Source organism: Cottoperca gobio, chromosome 5 (assembly GCF_900634415.1).
Source record: "Cottoperca gobio chromosome 5, fCotGob3.1, whole genome shotgun sequence".
In the NCBI taxonomy this organism is placed as follows: Eukaryota; Metazoa; Chordata; class Actinopteri; order Perciformes; family Bovichtidae; genus Cottoperca; species Cottoperca gobio.
Window position 1 is genome coordinate 3,174,773 of NC_041359.1, and position 20,208 is coordinate 3,194,980.

Genomic DNA, 20,208 nt, shown 5'->3' on the forward strand with positions numbered 1-20,208 from the left:
CATGGACCACATTGACATTTTAAGCCAATTTTGAGTGCTTAGCTTTACATTTTCAATATTTAATCAGATAACAAACATCAAATCAATATGTGCTTCTCTAATTAGCACGCTCCTGCCGTACACCTAGCTTACACACTAGATAATGTAGAAGAGGCTGAGTTAGCATCTAGTTGTCCGTTAGCATTAATACCAGCGGCTTTGCTTAAGTGAGCTTTCTGCCAGCTACTTGTCTAACAAACAAAGCAAAACGTTAATTGAGCAATCATACATTTCAAATACATTTTCAATATATGGGATCCTCCGAATGCATTTTAAAAAATGCCGTCAAGCAGCATAACATTTTTATTCTGTACATAAAGCCCACTGAGACAAATGTGTCATTTGTGATTATGGGCTATATAAATACATTTGATTTGATTTGATATATATATCATATATATATATATATATATATATATATATATATATATATATATATATATATATATTGTAATATATTATAGAATAGATTTGAAATAGATTATTTTTAGCCTTTTCAAATGTATTTGATCTAGATAAACAATAGAACTAAAATGAACTTAACACTTTCTGGCTGTTTGATCTCACGTTCTTCACCAGCAAACTGCACTTTGGATCTGATCGTTGGCAACATGACGGCAAGTGGTTCTATATGCTAAGTGATAGTAAGTCAATCTTTAGTTAAGATACATTTATCAAACTACCAAGGCCAAGAATAACCTTTTACACTCAAAACTGAAATAGGTTTGCAACACTTGAAGTGCATTTAAAATATATTTTATATAGATTTAAACCTGATTTGAAATGCATTTCAAATAGTACTGCATTAGGGTTAAATCTGAAATAAGATGTATAACAAGTAATTCCCAAATATACTGAAAATGCATCAGATGCAGTATTTATCATAGTATTTGAAATGGGCGATGATATTTTGTATAAATATTTAAACACATATTGCATGTAATTTAAATATATTTTCTCTTCGGACAACTGTCACAGTGAAGAGAGTTTGGAAATAAATCTCATGAACTTACTACACTAATTAATGTTAGATATCTATTTTTCTTCTGGGGTTTTATACTGTATAGTTAGTCATTATTCATGTAATATTTTCAAACAGCTTATTCTTCAACATTATGACTCCAGTTGTGGCACAACTGCAAAGCCTCTACAACACAGAGCGATTGTAGAATAAAGTGCACTGTAACTGAATCATACACATCTTCCAAGTACAGTAGTTGTGCGCCACGCAGCTTCAACCTGGGTAGAGGGCTCTAGGGCTCTCCTGGGGTCATTCATCAAGGTTAGATGGAGGAGAAATGTGCCTGTTGTTGGTATTAATAGCCTGGGGTGAAATAGGTCTTCTCCGCTGTGGAGACGATCTGGCAACTCGGGTGAGCACAATCTCACTTTTCTCCACTTATTCTGGCTCGAGCCTCATTCTGGGCCTCTTTCTCCTCAAGCTGTTGCTGCAGGAGAGGCAGCGAGTGTCATCACAACGTTTGAAAACACCCCCATCCCCACCCTCGACATCACTCCATGTACTCTCACCATTGCCCAGATCACTAAATCATATTTCTCTGATAAATTCATGATTGATAGATTATCTTCTCTTTGCTGACAATAAAATGAAAATAATTTGTGGTAATTAAGGCAGTCTTTCCATTTTTAAACAAGACATTAAAACTCAGAAAATGCAATCGCATAGGAAACGAAATGAAAGGTCGGACTTGTCCCAAAGAAGTCATGTTTACTTGCTCTGTAGTTAAAATCTTTGTCGTTTGTTCTCCAATCTCTTAAGGAAAAAGTCTTGTAAAGTTCCCACATGTCTTCTTACCCCATTTATCAGCTCATCTTAAAATGCCACGGAGTCCCTCTAGACCTTATAGAAGCCTGGGTTTCTAGATTTCATCAGAGAGAAACCTCAGTGTTTATACGTGCACAGATGGCACACTCTTGTTGAGGACCTGCGCCCTCATCAGCTGCACGCTGGTCATGATCTTCTTCTGGTGGCCCATCAGTGTCACCCCGAGCCTCTGGATGTCCCTGCACAACACACACACACAAATAGAAACACACACAAAAAGGTGAGTTTAGTGATCCATGATGGCCTTGTAAATGTCAGAAAGTCACAAGGACCTTCTTCGGAGAGAACAAGCCTTTAATATAAATATAAATATAATAATAATGTTGTCCGTAACAGCTGGGTGTGTAAATAACTGTTCGCTAACAAGTTTGATGATATGATGATATGTCAATGTTGTGTGCACAATTTGTTTCCGCTGCCCCCAAGTGGCCTTACAGAGCTTACAGCGCACATATAGACAGGAAGTGTTTGTAGACAGATGTTTGTATAGATTACGATACAATACGATATTAGACATGGACATTTCCTACATCCTCATTTTTCCTCAATCATTTTTACGTTATCGACTTATATTTACATTTTTTACATACGAATGTCACTAACATTTTAGCCGACATGATGGCAGAATAATAAAGTCTATTTTAAGAATGTTTTTTTTTATTGTGTGATCTTATCTTTTTTATGTTGTTATGTTGTTATGTTACTTTTTTTCTACACTCCAATTCCAATGTCTGCATATTCTTAAGAATTAAAAGTTCATTGCTGTTTGAACGGGTGTACTTGCATTATTATGCTTTTAAATTATCATTATGTTAATGGAAATTAATGGTCTTATCATGACAATAATATTATTTATCGCAATTATTTATGGGGCATTATATCATCCAATAAAAGTAGTTATTGTGACAGGCCTACATCCAAAGCATTCAGGCTTATCACAAATGTGAAATACAAAGTGCAGGGTCTGTTTAGCTTGACTGGGACCTGACATGGACTGTGTAGTAGGGAGCTTTTCATGTGCCGTTATTAACATTTTGTTCGTTTTTGTTTGTTTGTTTGTAGGGTGGCAGTGCATGTGTGAAAGGGGCTAAAGCTACATACATGTGCTGGTAGAGCCCAGCAGCTAACTACTGCTGAAGGCGAACAGCTGACCATTAGCTCTGAGTTAGAGTTATCACTCTCCATCATGGTCACTACTTACCCTTGGTTCATGCTTATGACGTGTCCCAGAGTTTGGTACCCCCCTGCTGCAAAGTGGTCCTTGTAGCGGCTCATCTTTATGGTGTCCAGCCACTCGTTTACTGAGTTACAGCTACTGAAGTCGGGGATAGCTCTCTCCATCAGAGGAGGACTGCTTAAGCTGCGCCGAGAGAGACAGATGGCAAGAGATAGATAGAGAGAGGGAGATGAATGGGAAGACAAAAAGATTAGTTGGAGAGAGTCCGAAAATAAGAAAAAGAGGCAAAAAGTCAGCAAGAGGCAGAGCGACCAGGGGAAAGGGGGGCTTTGAAATGTGCTAGTAACTGAGGCAGAAAATCAATAGCAGTTCAAATGATAGAGAAGAGGTGGCGGCTGTGGTTGCACTATGGCTGCTTTGGGTAGATTCATACAGGGAGAAATCCTTAACACTCCTCCTTCTCCTCTGCCTCTACCTAACACTTCTCTCACCACACACACACACACACACACACACACACACACACACACACACACACACACACACACACACACACACACACACACACACACACACACACACACACTGCCATGCACCACTGACTTCGTAGGACCTGGGATCTGAACTGAGCAATTTACACAGGTCCGGCCTTGGCCTGGGTATCCTCTCAAACCTGCTCACAGATTCACAGCGGATCAATGTCAATATCACAGCCAGGCTTTTACTTAACGCACAGCGCGTCTATCAGAGATGAGCTTATTGGAAAACGAAAACGACCGCTCGCTTCATTTGCCAGAGAACTTTGAGGGAAACTTTAGGCTGCAACTTTATCCCACCGCGCTCATGTTTCATATCAGCAGGATGAGATTGGATTTACTTTGCCTCCCACACCAGGACAGTTACTTAGTAGCCTAACAGTCTGTCACCATATATTGTCCGGGAGATCATCTTCTTAGCCTCTCGCAGATGGTGTCTTGCTTTGATTTGCAGCTTAATCCGCTAATCACATAAACCAATATTTGATTCAATGTTGGCGAACTGTCTGACCAAATTAAATCAAAAGACTGCTCGGCATGTGACACAATGCACCCATGTTGCTTCACTGCAAAAATGAATCTATTCAGAGGCCCACCCACCTGCAGAGCGTGTCCATAGACTTCAGGTTCTCTGGGTTGCGGATTAGCTTGTCAAGAACCGTGACTATCTGGCAAAAGCGTGGTCTCTCGTTGCGATCCTTCTGCCAGCAGTCCAGCATGAGCGTGTGTAGAGGACCGGGGCAGCACATCGGAGCAGGCAGCCTGTAGCCCTCTTCCACAGATTTAATCACCTGCACATGTGTAGCAAAATATGGATGAGACTACAGTGTCTGCTTTGAAAATACCTTGAAGGACAGTTGGTTAACATATAGTGCTCACATCTCTGTTGGTGAGGTTCCAGTATGGCCGCTCTCCGTAGGACATCACCTCCCACATGACCACTCCGTAGCTCCACACGTCACTGGAGGAGGAGAACTTCCTGTAGGCGATGGCCTCCGGGGCTGTCCAGCGGATTGGAATTTTCCCGCCCTGCCAGGAGCATGAAGAAGTTTCACCAGGGTGTATCAGACTCTCTGAGGCAGATTTATATATATTAAAGTTAATAATTAAACTCATGTTCACAGTCCAAAGCAATGGTCTTCACTATCTTTTACATGAGAGCCACATTGATCAGACAAAGTCAACAGGAGAGCCACTTTCTTTTCCAGTCATAAAAAGCATATCTGTGTCCTCAAATTTAAATGCTCCAATTTAGCGATATAAATTATTTTTTAGCAAATGTCCATCTTCATAAGCATGCTAATGTTAACATATTTTTAATGACCTTAAGTGTATTTATTTCTATACTAGCCCACCATGTATCTACCCGTCCAAGAGCACATTCACCATTGTAGTGCTGATAGACCGCCAAAACTGGCAACTCCGCAGTGAATCAGTGTCAGCCGAGCAAGTTTAAATATCTTGTTTCAAATCTATATTTGCATCTTTTATCAATTATTATTATCTATTATTTGTATTTTGTGTAGGCTAATAGAGCAGACACTGTGTTTTAATGGGTTGTATGTAATAGCCCTGCTTGTTTTTAGTGTTTTTATGAAATATCTGTATTGGCTGCATAATCATATCTATCACCTCTTTATTTAGCCCACTGTCACGCGAGCCACCAATTAAAGCTTGGCGAGCCGCGCAATGAGTAACACTGGTCCAAAGGGTAAGTCTGCTATATTCTACATTTTTCTTATTAGTCAATAAATAAATAAATCCAATGAAACGACCAAAACCAACAAATAATGTATCCTACTTTTCTTTTTTTTTTCACTCTGGTACTTTCACCTTACATCATAGTTATCAAGCAATGCTGAGACTGTAGAACAGATCTGAAGAATGTAATGTTTGCATGCAAAGCTTGATGTTTTTCCTCTGAGCCATAGAGCTCCACAGATGTCTGGAAACAATTAAAAACACAGTATTGATAACGTTAAAGATTCAGAGTGAAAAGATTTAGGGGGATTGATTGGCAGAAATGGAATATAATCTTCATAACTGTGTTTTCATCAGTGCATAATCACCTGAAACTAAGAGTCATTGTGTTTTCTTTAGCTTTGAATGAGCCCTTTATGTGACCGGATCTGCCATGTTGCACCGCCATGTTCTACAGTAGCCCAGAAAGGACAAACCAAACACTGGCTCCAGAGAGGACCTGTCACATTTCTACGTTACTTGAAGGCCTCCGTAGTTCTCTGAGGCTTCACTAATACATATTTTCACATTAACAATAGATCAAATGATTGTGTGTGATGTGTCGCTCGCAGTGACAAACTCACAGAAAGTGATCACCTGACTTCACAGTTCCCCTCAGTGCTACGGAACGTTTTAGTGACTTTTAGCTCATTATTTTGGTTTTAATTACAGTTCAAGTTAAAGCGCTAATACCACAGTCTAAAAATACCCTAACACAAGTAAAGTTACAGAAGTGTTATCAGTAGAATGTATTTAAAATAACAAAACTATAGTAATCATGCAGAAAGGCCTCATTCATATTGTTATTATGTACAGTATATTATCATTCAATCTTTACTATTGCCTTAATGTGCAAACAGCATTTAAATGTTAGAGATAATGAAAGTGGTTCATTTTAACTACAGTATTTACTGTTGAGTAGTTTAATCAATAACAATGTATCATATGATAAGTTGTCAAATAAAAGTACTTGAGTAAATAAAACGTAGTGACAGAGAAGTAGAAAGAAGCATAACATTGAGTTTGCTAAAGTTCTACCTAAGATGTGTTCAGGTGCAGTACTTTCCATCACTGAGTAAATGTAAGTCAACGTATAAAGTTAAAAGACTCGCTGTTTTTAAAAGACTAAAAGAGCCACTGTGCGCATGTATCGCAGGCCAATGCAAGAATAGACTTGCACATGTTAGCAAGTATGTGAACTACTTACGCTACTCTTGATATAAAACTAACACTTAATTAGTTTGACAAATGGCTACATCACTTTTTAAACAAACAAGCTCTCGCTGTGGCTTTTTTTAAACATTTGAAGGTTACTTTGAAAATGTAGCTCATTATAGACACTTGATGTCCTGCTAAGCCTTCAAACCTGCAACATGGCTGGAAGTCGTCATCTCAACACTTCGAGGTTCTTCAAAGTGACTTTGCTGGTTCGAAAGAATCTGCAGATTTACTCACTTTACTGACATTTCCAGGCAGTAATGTGAACTGTATTAATCTTAATCCGTAATCAACCATTAATTTGAGATGTGCTGTAATGATGCTATAGTGTCTGTGTAGTCCCCTTCTGAACGCCTGAGGGATGCTGCACCTAATCGCCTCGCTTTCTGTAATCTGATGGCTGTGCTTTAATAGGCTGTAACAGACACATTTCCATCTGTGTTCTGTGAGCTGATAGCATCAGGCTCTGGAGAGAGCTTGGCTCTTTTTTTTTTGTTGAGACTTAATACATTTGTACTCGCTGGGCTGCAGGTTTAATATTTGACTTACACTTGACTTGACTTTACTCGCTTTGATGGGACTTTGATTGTGTTTGTCTGCGACCTTTAAGTTTGTTGTGCGTTAAAGAAAAGTCAAATAACAATGCTGTCCTTTGACATATTGTATACAGTGTTTTCACTGGCCAAGAAGTACCAACCATGACTTCATGTGTAAAATGATAGAGTATCCTTTTACATTTGGGAAAAGAGAGAGCACAGTATCAAATGGTTACTTACAGATACCCTGAGTTTAGGTATCAACATTTGTAAGAAGACTTGAAGAAGTCTGATTGGCTTGGGTGTTATTGGTTGCCATTGGTTGTATTATGGGAAATGTAGGAGGGATTTGGAGCTTTCTTGTATACTGGAGGCTAAAAGTCTGCTGCTTCATTTTAATAAAATATTTTTTATTGTCTCTTGTGAACAGCCAACTTTATTGAAGTGCCCCTTAAAAGTTGACACTTATTGAGATTTCTGATTCTCATGTAAACATGGTACTGTAACTTTGACAACATTTACTACCTAAATGGAGTCATTTGTGCATATTTTAAATTGTAGTTTTGTAGTTTTTTCAATCCCATTACATGTGATTGCCACTTACTGACACTGACCATTTATTTTAAAGAGCGGTGTGCGTGTGTGTTAATGTGTGTGTTTGCTGCATTAATGCTTGCCTCAATGTGAAAACTCACACTGGTGGTGTATGCAGCGTCGGGGTCATCCTCCAGTACTCGGGACAGGCCAAAGTCAGACACCTTACACACCAGGTTGCTGTTGACCAAGATGTTGCGGGCAGCCAGGTCTCTGTGGATGTAGCCCAGGTCAGACAGGTAGGTCATACCGGCCGCAATGCCACGCAGCAACCCGACCAGCTGGATGATGGTGAACTGGCCATCGTGTCTCTACAGGAAAGTGGGAAAAGAAAAGAGAAAGATCGGGAAGGAGGAGGTAGTGAAAGAGAGTTTTAATGGCAGATCAAAACAAAAACCTGATGGTATAGCAGCAGAAAAGATGAGGAGAGTGATAATAGAAGAGATTTTAATCAAGATAGAGAAGAGAGTAAAGATAAGAGAATAAAACATGACAGGGATTTGCTTTTAAGTAATAATCCCCAGTATATTCATATAAGCAAATACTGGAGGTGTTTGACATTGTCGATGTAACGCAATGTTAAATCAACTTATATCTTGTCAAAGAAAACTTTCACATGTGCTGCTCTAAACCACTGGTGCCAACAATTCTCTGATAAATAGGAAGAGATGTCAAGGGATGTTGTTCTCCTTTGAAAACCATGTATCGCCATTTTCACATAGTTTGAAGAATTACATTCTCCTCGATGCGTTGAGAAACAAATGCATTAATCTTTATTAAAAATTGCTAAGAAGTTAAGAACTTGGCGATTTATTGTTTTCACAGCACAATCAGCAGTTACAGCCGTCAGAGCTTAACAGAGAAGGAAAAGATCACAAGTTACTCGTTAACAGTCAACAGAGAAAGCACTTAACACAAAGTCAAAATTAAAAGCAAACAGGAGTATCCAAACTGCTTGGATACTGATTAACTGAAAGCTTGAATACCAACCCTGAGGAAGGAGTCCAGAGAGCCGTTCTCCATGTACTCTGTGATGATCATCGCCGGCTTGCCTGAGGGAACAAACAGGAGCCTTCAGAACTCTACCTATGATGAACTGCATATCTACAGGAGCCCTGTGTGTGTACTCATTTACATGCACGCTTAACACTGAGCCTGCAACACAAGCCTGCTCTCCGAGAAATGATATTCCTATACAACAAAAATGCATTGTCAATTACGTTTTGAGGTAAATATATGTTGTCTTAGATGACATCTGTTTGTTTTAAACTGCGACCGCAAAATGGGAGAAATGATGTTCCCCTTGAAACGCCTGGGATTGAAGTTTTTAATTAAGTCCACCTTAGAATAAATATGGGCTTAGTTCAACAAAATGTGAATGAATAATAAATCAAAAGAAGAGTTCTCAAATTCTAACTAAGAGGAATAAATTGGGAAAACTTTGCAAGTTGTCCATCATGATATTACACATACAGTAGATGAAGCCTAATCATTTATTTGGATTGTTGATGATCATGCTCAGTAACATTCTAGATGTTCTGTCATCACTATGACTTTCATCAATAATCCTGAAAACAACTTTACAATACAGTTTTAGCGGTATAGCGTACTCTGGGTTACCACCCCCTCCAGGCGTATGACGTTGGGATGGTCGAACTGGGCCATGATGGACGCCTCAGCCAGGAAGTCCCTCTTCTGCTTCTCCGTGTATCCTGCCTTCAGGGTCTTCAGGGCCACTGGGATGTCTCTTTTTCCCGGGAGTCTCATACGTCCATAACACACCTCCCCAAACTCCCCTTAACACAAGAATGATCCCAAATCAGCACAAAGCACATCCCATTTTTAATTCTATTCCACTGCATTAAATATGCACTGTGCTCAGCTGTACCCCCGCCACCTCTTAAGCAATCATTGTAAATGTGTCTTAAGTTAATTTGCTACGTTAGATAAGAGAAACAAATCCACTTACAGGCTGTCTGTCTACATGTATGTGCAAAACTGTAAGTAAGCTAATCATCCATCAGACTCTTTCTCATTAATTCTTATCTGGAGCCCAGAAGAAGTTTAAGAGTGATTACTGTTATTTGTCTTCCTCAATTCTATACTTTCTATTTCTCTTTATGTCTGCAGGAGTCATATCTAGCACAGTGTATTGTGGAGCTGACACAGTGTTAGTATTCCCTGCCCGTCTGAGGAGCTTTGATTGACAGTCCCACGCAACGCTCTGATTCCGCTCTGCCATCCTCCTCTCTGCTGCACACCACAGCCTTTACACTGGCCAATGATTTTAAGTTAGCCCGGCCAATGATGCTCCCTCTGTGTGTGTGTGTGTGTGTGTGTGTGTGTGTGTGTGTGTGTGTGTATGTGTGTGTGTGTGTGTGTGTGTGTGTGTGTGTGTGTGTGTGTGTGTGTGTGTGTGTGTGTGTATGTGTGTGTGTGTGTGTGAGTGCACGCGCACAGTTCACGGTTTTACCTGAACCAATAATTTTCTCTATTTTGATCCTGGAAGCTTCAATTTCTCGGGCAAACTCGTGGACCGCCTGGCAGGGGTCCTCGTATGTGTGCGGGTCGATATAAAACCTTGCGTCGGGGAATGACACTAAGATAAACAACATTAGCATTTAGTCACATATCGGAGAATGAGAACAACATCACATCTGAGCCCCTGTCACTGGTGTGTGGAGGGAAAACTTGATGAAAGAGAAGAAATGACGGACAGAATAAACAGCATGCAGGAAATAAGGCCTGTGTGCTCCTGTTATCACTCAGCGTGTGATGAAATTTGTTTACTCTGAGGATGAACTTTATTACATGGGGATGCAATCTAATCGATACATATCGGTTAAAATTGAGGAAAAGGCCAAACATACCGTGACCGTTCTGGTAATGCATCTTCTCCTCATCAGAGTCCTGGAAGGCTTTGCTGTAGCCACAGTGTCTATACAAACCACACACACACACACACACACACACACACACACACACACACACACACACGCACACACACACACACACACACACACATACACATACAGTGGGATGAATACAGGACAATAGTGAAACATTTGTAATATCAAACACTAACCACAGCTCATAATTAATAAATCGATAATTGTTTATAATGAATTATTAACTTCAACAGAGCTATTCATCACTTAGTGATACTTAGTTATTTATAAGGAAGAACCAGTCAACTGTTCTCCCTGTTAATTAGGTTTTCCACTGGCAACAAGGTGGAACCAATCCTTCAAATTATTTTGATTATGACGTTCCCTTTAATATTAATAAACCAGTTTCTATGCTGCCATGTTTTCACGTTAATATGATTAACATCAATGTTCATAATACGAAGGCACAATAAACACATTTCAGGAAGACATTTAGGAGAGACAGAAGGATTTAACACTTTGTTCACACATACAGTAGGGACATTGTTTGGGAAGCTGCTTTGAAACTGTAAGTAGTGAAGCCACAATCTACTCTTCAGTGGAAGCGTGTGTCACTGTAGCATTAGGAGGAATTAGCAAATTAGCTAACAGGCTATTTTATTTAATTCAGTTGCTTGACTATGTTGATAGTCAAATTGTGACTAGTTCAGCTAGTTTAACACATTGTGAATGTGAGTAATGTCATTTTGCTAAAATATATGATTAGCGTAGCCTACACCACCTAAATCGAAGTTAGATAAAAGTGGTAGAGTGGTATTATATTCATATACATTAATATATTTGCACGTAATGGTTTCTATCTCGGTAATACTCCAGAAGCATATTCTATAACACCGCGCAACAAAAAACACAACAATAGCTCATATTTCTGCACTGGCGTTTCTATTCATCCGTACAGAGATGCATGGCGTTGCGTTGAACACCAAGGGGAGTACTCTGTTTACTATTTGGCAGTGGAATTACGGACACAAAGCAAAACTGTGTGGAAACGAGGTGCCAGCTCACAATGTCTGTATTCTGTCACTTCATCTGTAGGTGTGAACACTGGGTAAGGCTTCTTTGAACTGTTTAGATTTCACTCTGTGAGGCAGTTATCGTTGATATTGCCTTTTATCCCCTAATCCCCTTAATCAATTTAAAAGTCTTGTCTAAAAGACACATATTTCTTTCTGTCTGTATAGTTATGTTAAAACCTAGCAGTGCTGGTGAGACATGCACACTGACCTCTGCTCAAATCATTGACTCCTTTTAGCTACCAGAGATTGGAAGTAGATGCTAACAATAAAGTAAGAACCAAGGGCTGTCGGTGACATAAGTGCTGCTAAAAGGTTTGACAAATAGAGACATAAAAGTCTCAATGCTATCATGCTAGCATACACTATCTTGAGTAATAACTGGGCACTAGCATTAGCCAAAGTGCTTTATTTTTTTTATAAAGTCACTATAACAGAATTATTGAAGGTGATTAACCATTAAGTAATCTGCAGTGCTGTAAGGTATTCAGGTTTACTTCCTGTGTAAACAGTAAAACTGTCCCTGCTAGTTTCTGTCATAAGGTATTGTTTGTATTTTCTCATCAGTTTAATAGTAAGTTGACCAGTGGCCCACCTCGGTCATATTCTTTGATCCTCCATCTTAGTAGCATTGGATATATTTTACGTTACAACATGATTTTGCCTGGATAACATCTTTAAATCCTCCAATATAGTTTTCCAACTCAAACTGAAAAGAAAAACTGAATATGCATTGAAGTATGAATTAATTAAGCCCAATGAAATTAATTATTTGATGCAGTACTCAAAGATGTAAGTTGAAGAAAAAGGGAGGAAGGGGTGGGGGGGATGATGGGATAAGTAGAAACGTTTGGCTTGCAAGCTACTGGACATGAATAAATATAATTAAATCTACTTTGAGGTGGAAATTACCAGTTAGGAAATTAGCTAAGTAACACAATGAGAAGACAGGGAGCATTAGCATTAAGAAGATGAGAGAAGCTAAAGCATTAGCTTTCAAAACTCCTCTCAATGCATCAACTCATCATCCTTATTACTGATATAAAAGCATACAGATTATATGTGGGTTCTATGTTCCCAGGGAACTATATTCCCCAGTTCAATCTTCTGTTAACACACTTTAAGTAAACCTTTCAAAAGGTTTAAGTTAATATAGACCTGGGGAACATAGGGCAATTTGTCATATGCCAATGTGCCATATACATTTGGATAACATAGGACACTGGAAACATGAGACCCTGGGAACATAGGATCCTGGGAACATAGAACCATGGGAACATAGAACCCTGGGAACATAGAACCCTGGGAACATAGGACCTTGTGAACATAGGACCTTGGGAACATAGGATCCTTGGGAACATAGGACCTTGGGAACATAGGATCCTTGGGAACATAGCATCCTTGGAAACATATGATCCTGGGAAATATAGGTATGACCCTGGAATAACCCCTTCAAGGGAATGCTTAAATGAAATTGTTCCCTATTTTTGAAGAATAACCCTTCACACATATTAAACATACTTTCATTTTACTTCCAGCCATTACTACATTTGGAAAAAGCAGGGAAAATACAGTACACACGGGTCTTTGATCACAAGCAACATTACACAAAGAGAGATACGATAGAGTAGTGTAAGAAAGTGTTCCACACACAGCTGCGATGGGTAGTGTGGTAAAGTGTAGCCTTGCCGTTTCCTGCAGATGATGATGGCCAGAAACGTGACCAGGCCGGACACCAGGGCCATGCAGATCCAGATGATGGTCATGGTGTTGTAGCGCAGAGGAGCTGAAAACACACACAAATAGACTGTGTTAACTCAGGATAAGGTGACAGTTTGCGAGAGTTTGCGGTTTAAACTGACACACACAGTGGAAAACACAGGAGGCAGGAAGTGTTCTTGGTCAAACAAGATAAACAAGAATTTGGAGCTTCATTGAAATGTTCAGCATTTTCTAATTACCTCCTGTTTGCACTTTGTGCGTGGCATTATAGGAAATATTCAGCTAACAATGTTGTCTATTTTGAAAGATTGAATGTTGTCCCAGACTTCTAAGTTGTTAAGCCTCTACCTTTAAGTATACTGTTATAAATACCTACACGCACATGTAGGATGTACTGTGTAACAAAAACCTTACACATTATAATGTCTTTGCTACAAAGCTGTCAAACAAATACAAAGTTACTGTCTGTTTTATGTTCAATGCCATACACAAGCCAAACCTGATAATGTTATAACTTTACATCCAGATGTACAATGTAATTTTAAAATTACATAAAAAAGGATTATGTAATAACCTGCCTATAATGTAATAAGGTTGTTGAGGACAGAGCCTAATACATTTTGCCAGTAATGAATAAGCTATTGCATTTGTAATTGTTAAAAAGAAAAATGCAATAACTTACCAAGAACTGTAATACCAAGCCCAAATAAAATGATCTAGTGTATTATGGATACATGTTTTGATAAGCATTACAGCTGTGTGTGCAAGGACACACACATCCTTCAACAGGGGGTTGTATGTAACCATGTAACCCAGCAGTGCTGAGGAGTGGGTTCAGTTCCTGAAAGTAGGGCATGACAATAGCCCCTTCAAAAGGCAGTAAGACTTACCTATTTAAAATGTGTAATGATCGTACGTAAAAATGTAATGCAGCTTTAAACCAACTTTAAACTAATTCCATATTTTGTATAAGCATGGATGGCTGTGGCTCAGAATGTAGAGCGGGTCATCCACTAATCCACGGTAGCATCCCGTCTCCTCCAGTCCACAAGTCGAAGTGTCATTTGGCAAGATACTGAACCCCAAATTACTCCCAAAGGCACAACCATCGTGAGCGTGTGTGAGAATGAGCATTCGATTAGATCCTGATGGCTGCCATCAGTGTATGAATGTGTGTGAATGGGTAAATGTTGGTATGTAGTGTAAAAAGTGCTTTGAGTAGTCAGAAGACTAGAACGGCTCTATATAAGTGCACGTAGCCTGGCTCCAGACCTCTGAATTGTCACTCACATCTGTTTTCAGTGATTCCTATATTGCAGGTTTGTGTTGTGTAGCTGTATTCCAGGTCGGAGAAACAACTGACCCAATCAAAGCTTTGTACCTGGCAGGATTAATAGTGGGGATGTTATCTCCCTGTGCTAAAGCTTGTCTCCATTCTAAACAACACTTTTAACAAATGTGGATAAAAAATTTGCAAATATGGACAACCAAATCAAAACAACTGTATTTAGTGTTCGGTATGTACCAGGCCATTCTGTCAACCTGGATAAGATAAACCATGAAATATGAAGGGAACAAATTGTTCCGATTATCCCAATACCGCATGAATGAAGCACATGTACCCTGTAGATCATTATCAGTATTGAGCTAACATAGCCTACCTACATAAAAGTGGAAAGCTGAGTCAATGCATTGAAATGAATGTTTTATCTTTATTAATGTAAACTTGAATGAACAATGAAGAGAAGTTTTGAGGGGCGGGAATAAATAGCTGTCCAATGTGCATGTGATATCTCCTGGATTGATTGTTAAGTTAAATGTTCTGAGCAATCGCTACCGCTGCTTGTTTTGGCTAAGAATGACACTGGGAAGGAGATATTAGTCACAATTGGTTGGTTAGGGGGAAAATAACACACACCCCAAACAGAAACGGCTCACATGAACACAATAACAGACTGATTCATGAACTAACAGGACTAAGAGTCTACAGCAACACTGGCTGCTTTTTAAGCCTGTAGCCTAATGAGGTACAGTGGTGCTTTGAGATAAATGCTAATGTTGACATTCTCACAATGATAATGCTAACATGCTGATGTTAAGAGGATATTGTGGGCGTGCGTATAAACGAGGAGACGGTAGACAAGCTGTCAAGTCAAAAGGTTTACTTCCCAACAACAACAACAACAGTGATACAGCGGCAGTAGTAAATCATCTCTCCCGAACAGTCACCACAGGTGAACTTATATTCACCGGTACATTTCTCACTTCCGCTAACTCCCCCATTACCCAGAAAGCTCCTCGGTCTTAAAGGAGACGTACCCCCTCTCCTGTGTTCCGTGAATGTCTATGTCCCAAGTGGGTCACCACAATATAATGTTTACCATGGTCACCATTTGAGTTTAGTTTGTTAGCATGCTAATATTAGCCAATTAGCAAATGTCAATAGTTAGTCAGGTAGTTGGTCATAAACCAAAGTATTTCACAAATATAATTCATCATTTTGAAGACATTTCACACCAACCTGATGGAGGAGCTAGATGGGAAGTTAGAGAATCACTGAAACAATTATTCTACAATCTCAGAATATCTGAAAAACCTTTGTGCTTATCTTCCAAGCAGATACATTTTACTGGATAAGTGAAAACGTTAGCCTGCTGGATGCATTAGAATAAAGGTCAGAGGATCACTAAAATCAATATGTTTGTACAATATTTCATTGCAATCCATTAAAGAGATATTTCAGTGTGGAGCAAAGTGGTGGACCGACCGGCAGACAGGCTGACATTGCCATCTCTTGAGCAACTAGCAAGGCCATTAAAAACTAATCAGTCTGATTATCAGAACACCACTAAAGCAGGTTAACTCTCCCACAAGGTTGGTACAACTCAACTACACGGAACAGACACAACAACAAAAAGGCTAGTCAGTGTGTTTTTCTTAAACTTTAGGACTTATTGATTACTCAGCATGTTGGGTAGTGGGATGTGTCCAGTCCTCTTGTTTTCAGAGCCTGGAAATGAATCAGTATCAGGAGGAGGAGAGTCTGGGTCCAGTGAGCAGCAGAATGAAGGGAGACTATTAGTCAATGCAACAGCACTGGGACTCCAACCAGGCAGGAGGTTTAGCTTTGCAGACCTTGTGTCTGCTCTGCACATTATCTGCCAAATCCCCTATTAGGAAAGAAAAATGTTCTAATAAAAGATTTTTTTTAAGTAATTCCTAACTTTCAGTGTTGTACTAGCCTCAGGTGGACCGACTCAAGAAGACTTTTACCCCACCCCGGCACTGTGTGTACAGCTGTTTGTAGCTGGGATAGGCTGCAGTTTTGCTGACAGGGGTGACCCTCTAACGAAGCGCAGATCAATGGGACAGAGGGATGGACTGAGGCGGTTATTGGCCTCCCTGAGACTTTAGCCCTGGACCCTGCTGTGCAGCCTGGCCTGGCTTTGAGAAGCTTTCTGTGCAAAGTCTCTTAACACAACAAACTGTTTTCTTACCAAACTGTTTCCACTGTAAACAGCATACAACTGCCAAAGGGTTCTTGTGGCTCAGGGCAGGAAGCAGGTTTTAAGCAACTACTCAGTGATACAGTTTGTTTTTCTGCTTCTTATAGACCATCATACATACACACACCTGCTTTCCCAGTCTGGATCTCCACATTCTGGCTGAAGTGTCCGCAGCCTGCTGACGTTCTGGCTCGGACTTGGAAGATGTACTTGGTGCCCGGCTTCAGCCCTGACACTCGGGCGCTGGTATTTTTAGACTTCAGAGTAGAGTAACTTTGCGCTTCATTATCCTGCAACAGAAACAAAGTTTAAAGATTATGTTTGGGGAAATTGGTATGTTGGTTAGTTTATGAGCTCAGTGTGTTTCCCATGAAAACAAAAACTCTGCTGCTCCCTATTAACATGCTACAGATAGATTATTTTAAAACATGTACATTAAATAACTCAAACCATGACCTCAATATATCTGATGTAGCCAAGGTTACTGTTGGTTACACTTTTAACCTACAATAACAGATTTATTTGGGAAATAAAACAAATATTCTCTGTCAGGTCAAAGGAGGAATCCAGGGAGGTTTTTTGTTTTTTTTCTGCAAATATATTTGAATTATTTCTCAATATTATGCAATAATTGCAGGAGTGGCTCTGCTACTTGCATGAAGGCATCAATACACCTTTGTAAATGTTAAACAAAATGTGTGTGTCTCAGTGCACAAACACATCTACGCACGCACACATGGACAGGAATGTTATTGTTTGTTAAACCATTAAGTCAACTCAAACAACAACAACAAATATATGTTCCACCTTTGGCAGCATATTTGGGTAGATATGTATTAATATTTGTAGTGTTGTTGTATTGTGTTTGAACTTTTCCTTCCTCAAATATGTCTCCCGCTCCTTTCAAAGTGTTGCTTCACCCAAATTACAAACATTTTCTCACTTCCCTTGACTGCTATCTGGCCATGTAGATATTTATGATTGAACCTATCCAAGTGTTGAGAGATCTGTCATCTCCCCATCACCCCCCATCCCTTGGCACGGGCTGCCCCTCCCGTCTGTGGCAGACATTTTATTCCGGAATAACACAATATACGAACTTCCCCATTTTATTATTCTATCCCATAAACAATGTCCCACTCCCAGTGACTGTAATCTCTGATGGTCCAATAGCTCAATACAAATAAAATAAAAACATAGAAAGTAGTCCTTCACAATGGTATTCTTTTTGTGTAGCAGTTCTTGGTTTAAATAAACAACAGGGTTTGGTTGCATAGGATTTAAGATCATTTAAAATAAATTAAAAGCATTTGAAATGATTTACTTTCTTATTGTTGAGGAAAGAGAAGGATTTATTGTGGAGCAAATGATCAACATGGATATTTTTCTGTCAATTAATTAGTATTAAACCAAATTCCCAAATCTTTGTGTGTACCAACAACAACAGACCGCATTGTCTTGCTTATTTTCAACATTTAAATGAATAATTGTCATTGACACTTAAAACAATATCAGTTAAAACGCTTATGGTATAAACACATTTTTTACAAACAATGCAGTGCCATTTGTCTCAGGAGTTTTATGAAAATACATTAGTATGTTGAAACATGGTGGAAAAGGCCAGATTGTGCTGGATATGCCATTCTACTAAACTAGATTTCCTATCCTGTATGCCGTTGCATAAATGAATACAACTTTGTCTGCCAGTCAAATGTAATTGGCAGGTAATAACCTCAGACATCTTTTGATCTGCTTCTATTAAATATAGAAATGACAGGTACTTTGAGGAGTGTTTGTCTTATTTTGTCTCAATTTCTTTCAGATAATTCATTTATGATGCATCATTTGTTCAAATGTACATTCTCAAGCTTATTACCCCATCTGTCATGCAAACTTTAGTTTTTTATGTACATATTCATGAAGAAGGTTATGCATTTATTGTTTTGAAGGAACTTACTCTTTCTTTGGAAGTCTGAATTAACAATAGAGTTTATCATTATTATGATCATCATCATTGCTATCCTCACCTTGTTTTCGTCTGCTGCAGCATCTTTGAAAACTTAATTCAGAGATACTTACAAGTGTTGAGGTAAAATGAGTTTAACAGTAATAAGAGGTGCAAGGTGCATCCAAACAGCAGAATAAGTAAATCATTCATGTGTCCTTAGAAAGGATAAGAGCCTAATAATGAAGAAGTGCTAGGTGCAGAAATAAGAGCATTTTGAAAGGGAAAGGAAAGGAGAGACCCTGCCCGGAGGAAGCCCGGGGCCCCCGTCTGGAGCCAGGCCCAGAGGGAGGGCCTGACAGCGAGCGCCTGGTGGCCGGGTTTGCCACGGAGCCCGGTCGGGCACAGCCCGAAGGAGCTACGTGGTGCCTCCCATCCATCCATCCTGTGGGCCCACCACTCATGGGAAAAACCGCTGGGGTCGGGTGTGCTGTCACACGGGTGGCAGTGATGGTCAGGGACCTCGACGGACCAGACCCGGGCAGCAGAGGCTGGCTCTGGGGACGTGGAACGTCACCTCTCTGTGGGGGAAGGAGCCGGAACTAGTGCGGGAGGTGGATCGCTACCAGTTGGATCTGGTGGGGCTTACCTCCACGCACAGTCTTGGCTCTGGAACCGTACTCCTGGATAGGGGTTGGACTCTATTCTTCTCCGGAGTTGCCCAAGGTGTGAGGCGTCGGGCCGGGGTGGGGATACTCACTAGCCCACGGCTGAGCGCCGCTACGTTGGAGTTTACTCCGGTGGACGAGAGGGTCGCCTCCCTACGCCTTCGGGTTATGGGGGGGGAAAACTCTGACTGTTGTTTGTGCCTATGCCCCAAACCGCAGTTCGGAGTATTCGGCTTTCTTGGAGACCCTTAATGGAGCCCTGCAGGGGGTTCCAGTAGGGGATTCCGTAGTCTTGCTGGCAGACTTCAACGCACACGTGGGAAACGATGGAGACACCTGGAGAGGCGTGATTGGGAGGAAGGGCCTCCCTGATCTAAACCCGAACGATCGTTTGTTGTTGGACTTCTGTACTAGTCATGGAATGGCCATAACAAACACCATGTTCGAACATAAGGATGCTCAGTGCACGTGGTACCAGAGCACCCTAGGCCAAAGGTCAATGATCGATTTTCTAATCGTATCATCTGATCTGAGGCCGCATGTTTTGGACACTCGGGTGAAGAGAGGGGTGGAGCTGTCGACTGATCACCATCTGGTGGTGAGTTGGATCAAGGGGTGGGGGAAGACTCTGGACAGACCTGGTAAACCCAAACGGGTTCATCCGTCCAGAAATGCTGAAGGCTTTGGGTGTTGAGGGGTTGTCTTGGTTGACACGCCTCG

The 20,208-nt window shown here is 40.2% G+C and overlaps 1 protein-coding gene across 5 annotated transcripts in view; it reads right to left on the minus strand.

The window, feature by feature from the left end:
• Positions 1 to 501: 501 nt before the first annotated feature.
• The window catches only part of epha8 (eph receptor A8), a 112,490-nt gene continuing 92,783 nt past the window's right edge, over positions 502 to 20,208 (minus strand). The window contains exons 10-21 of one of the 5 annotated variants that reach the window (XR_003832356.1): positions 17,003 to 17,165; positions 13,301 to 13,433; positions 10,557 to 10,624; positions 10,160 to 10,285; positions 9,297 to 9,482; positions 8,677 to 8,738; positions 7,770 to 7,997; positions 4,478 to 4,627; positions 4,199 to 4,389; positions 3,087 to 3,245; positions 1,856 to 2,064; positions 502 to 1,487 (exon numbers count right to left, since the gene is read on the minus strand). Coding sequence is in view for 4 of the 5 variants with exons in the window: in XM_029432829.1 (XP_029288689.1) it covers positions 1,950 to 2,064; positions 3,087 to 3,245; positions 4,199 to 4,389; positions 4,478 to 4,627; positions 7,770 to 7,997; positions 8,677 to 8,738; positions 9,297 to 9,482; positions 10,160 to 10,285; positions 10,557 to 10,624; positions 13,301 to 13,433; positions 17,003 to 17,165 (1,581 nt within the window). In the remaining variant the exon portion in view is untranslated. Of the gene's footprint in view, positions 2,065 to 3,086; positions 3,246 to 4,198; positions 4,390 to 4,477; positions 4,628 to 7,769; positions 7,998 to 8,676; positions 8,739 to 9,296; positions 9,483 to 10,159; positions 10,286 to 10,556; positions 10,625 to 13,300; positions 13,434 to 17,002; positions 17,166 to 20,208 lie in introns of all 5 variants that reach the window. The other 4 variants (XM_029432833.1, XM_029432832.1, XM_029432831.1 and 1 more) reach the window with 4 other exon arrangements.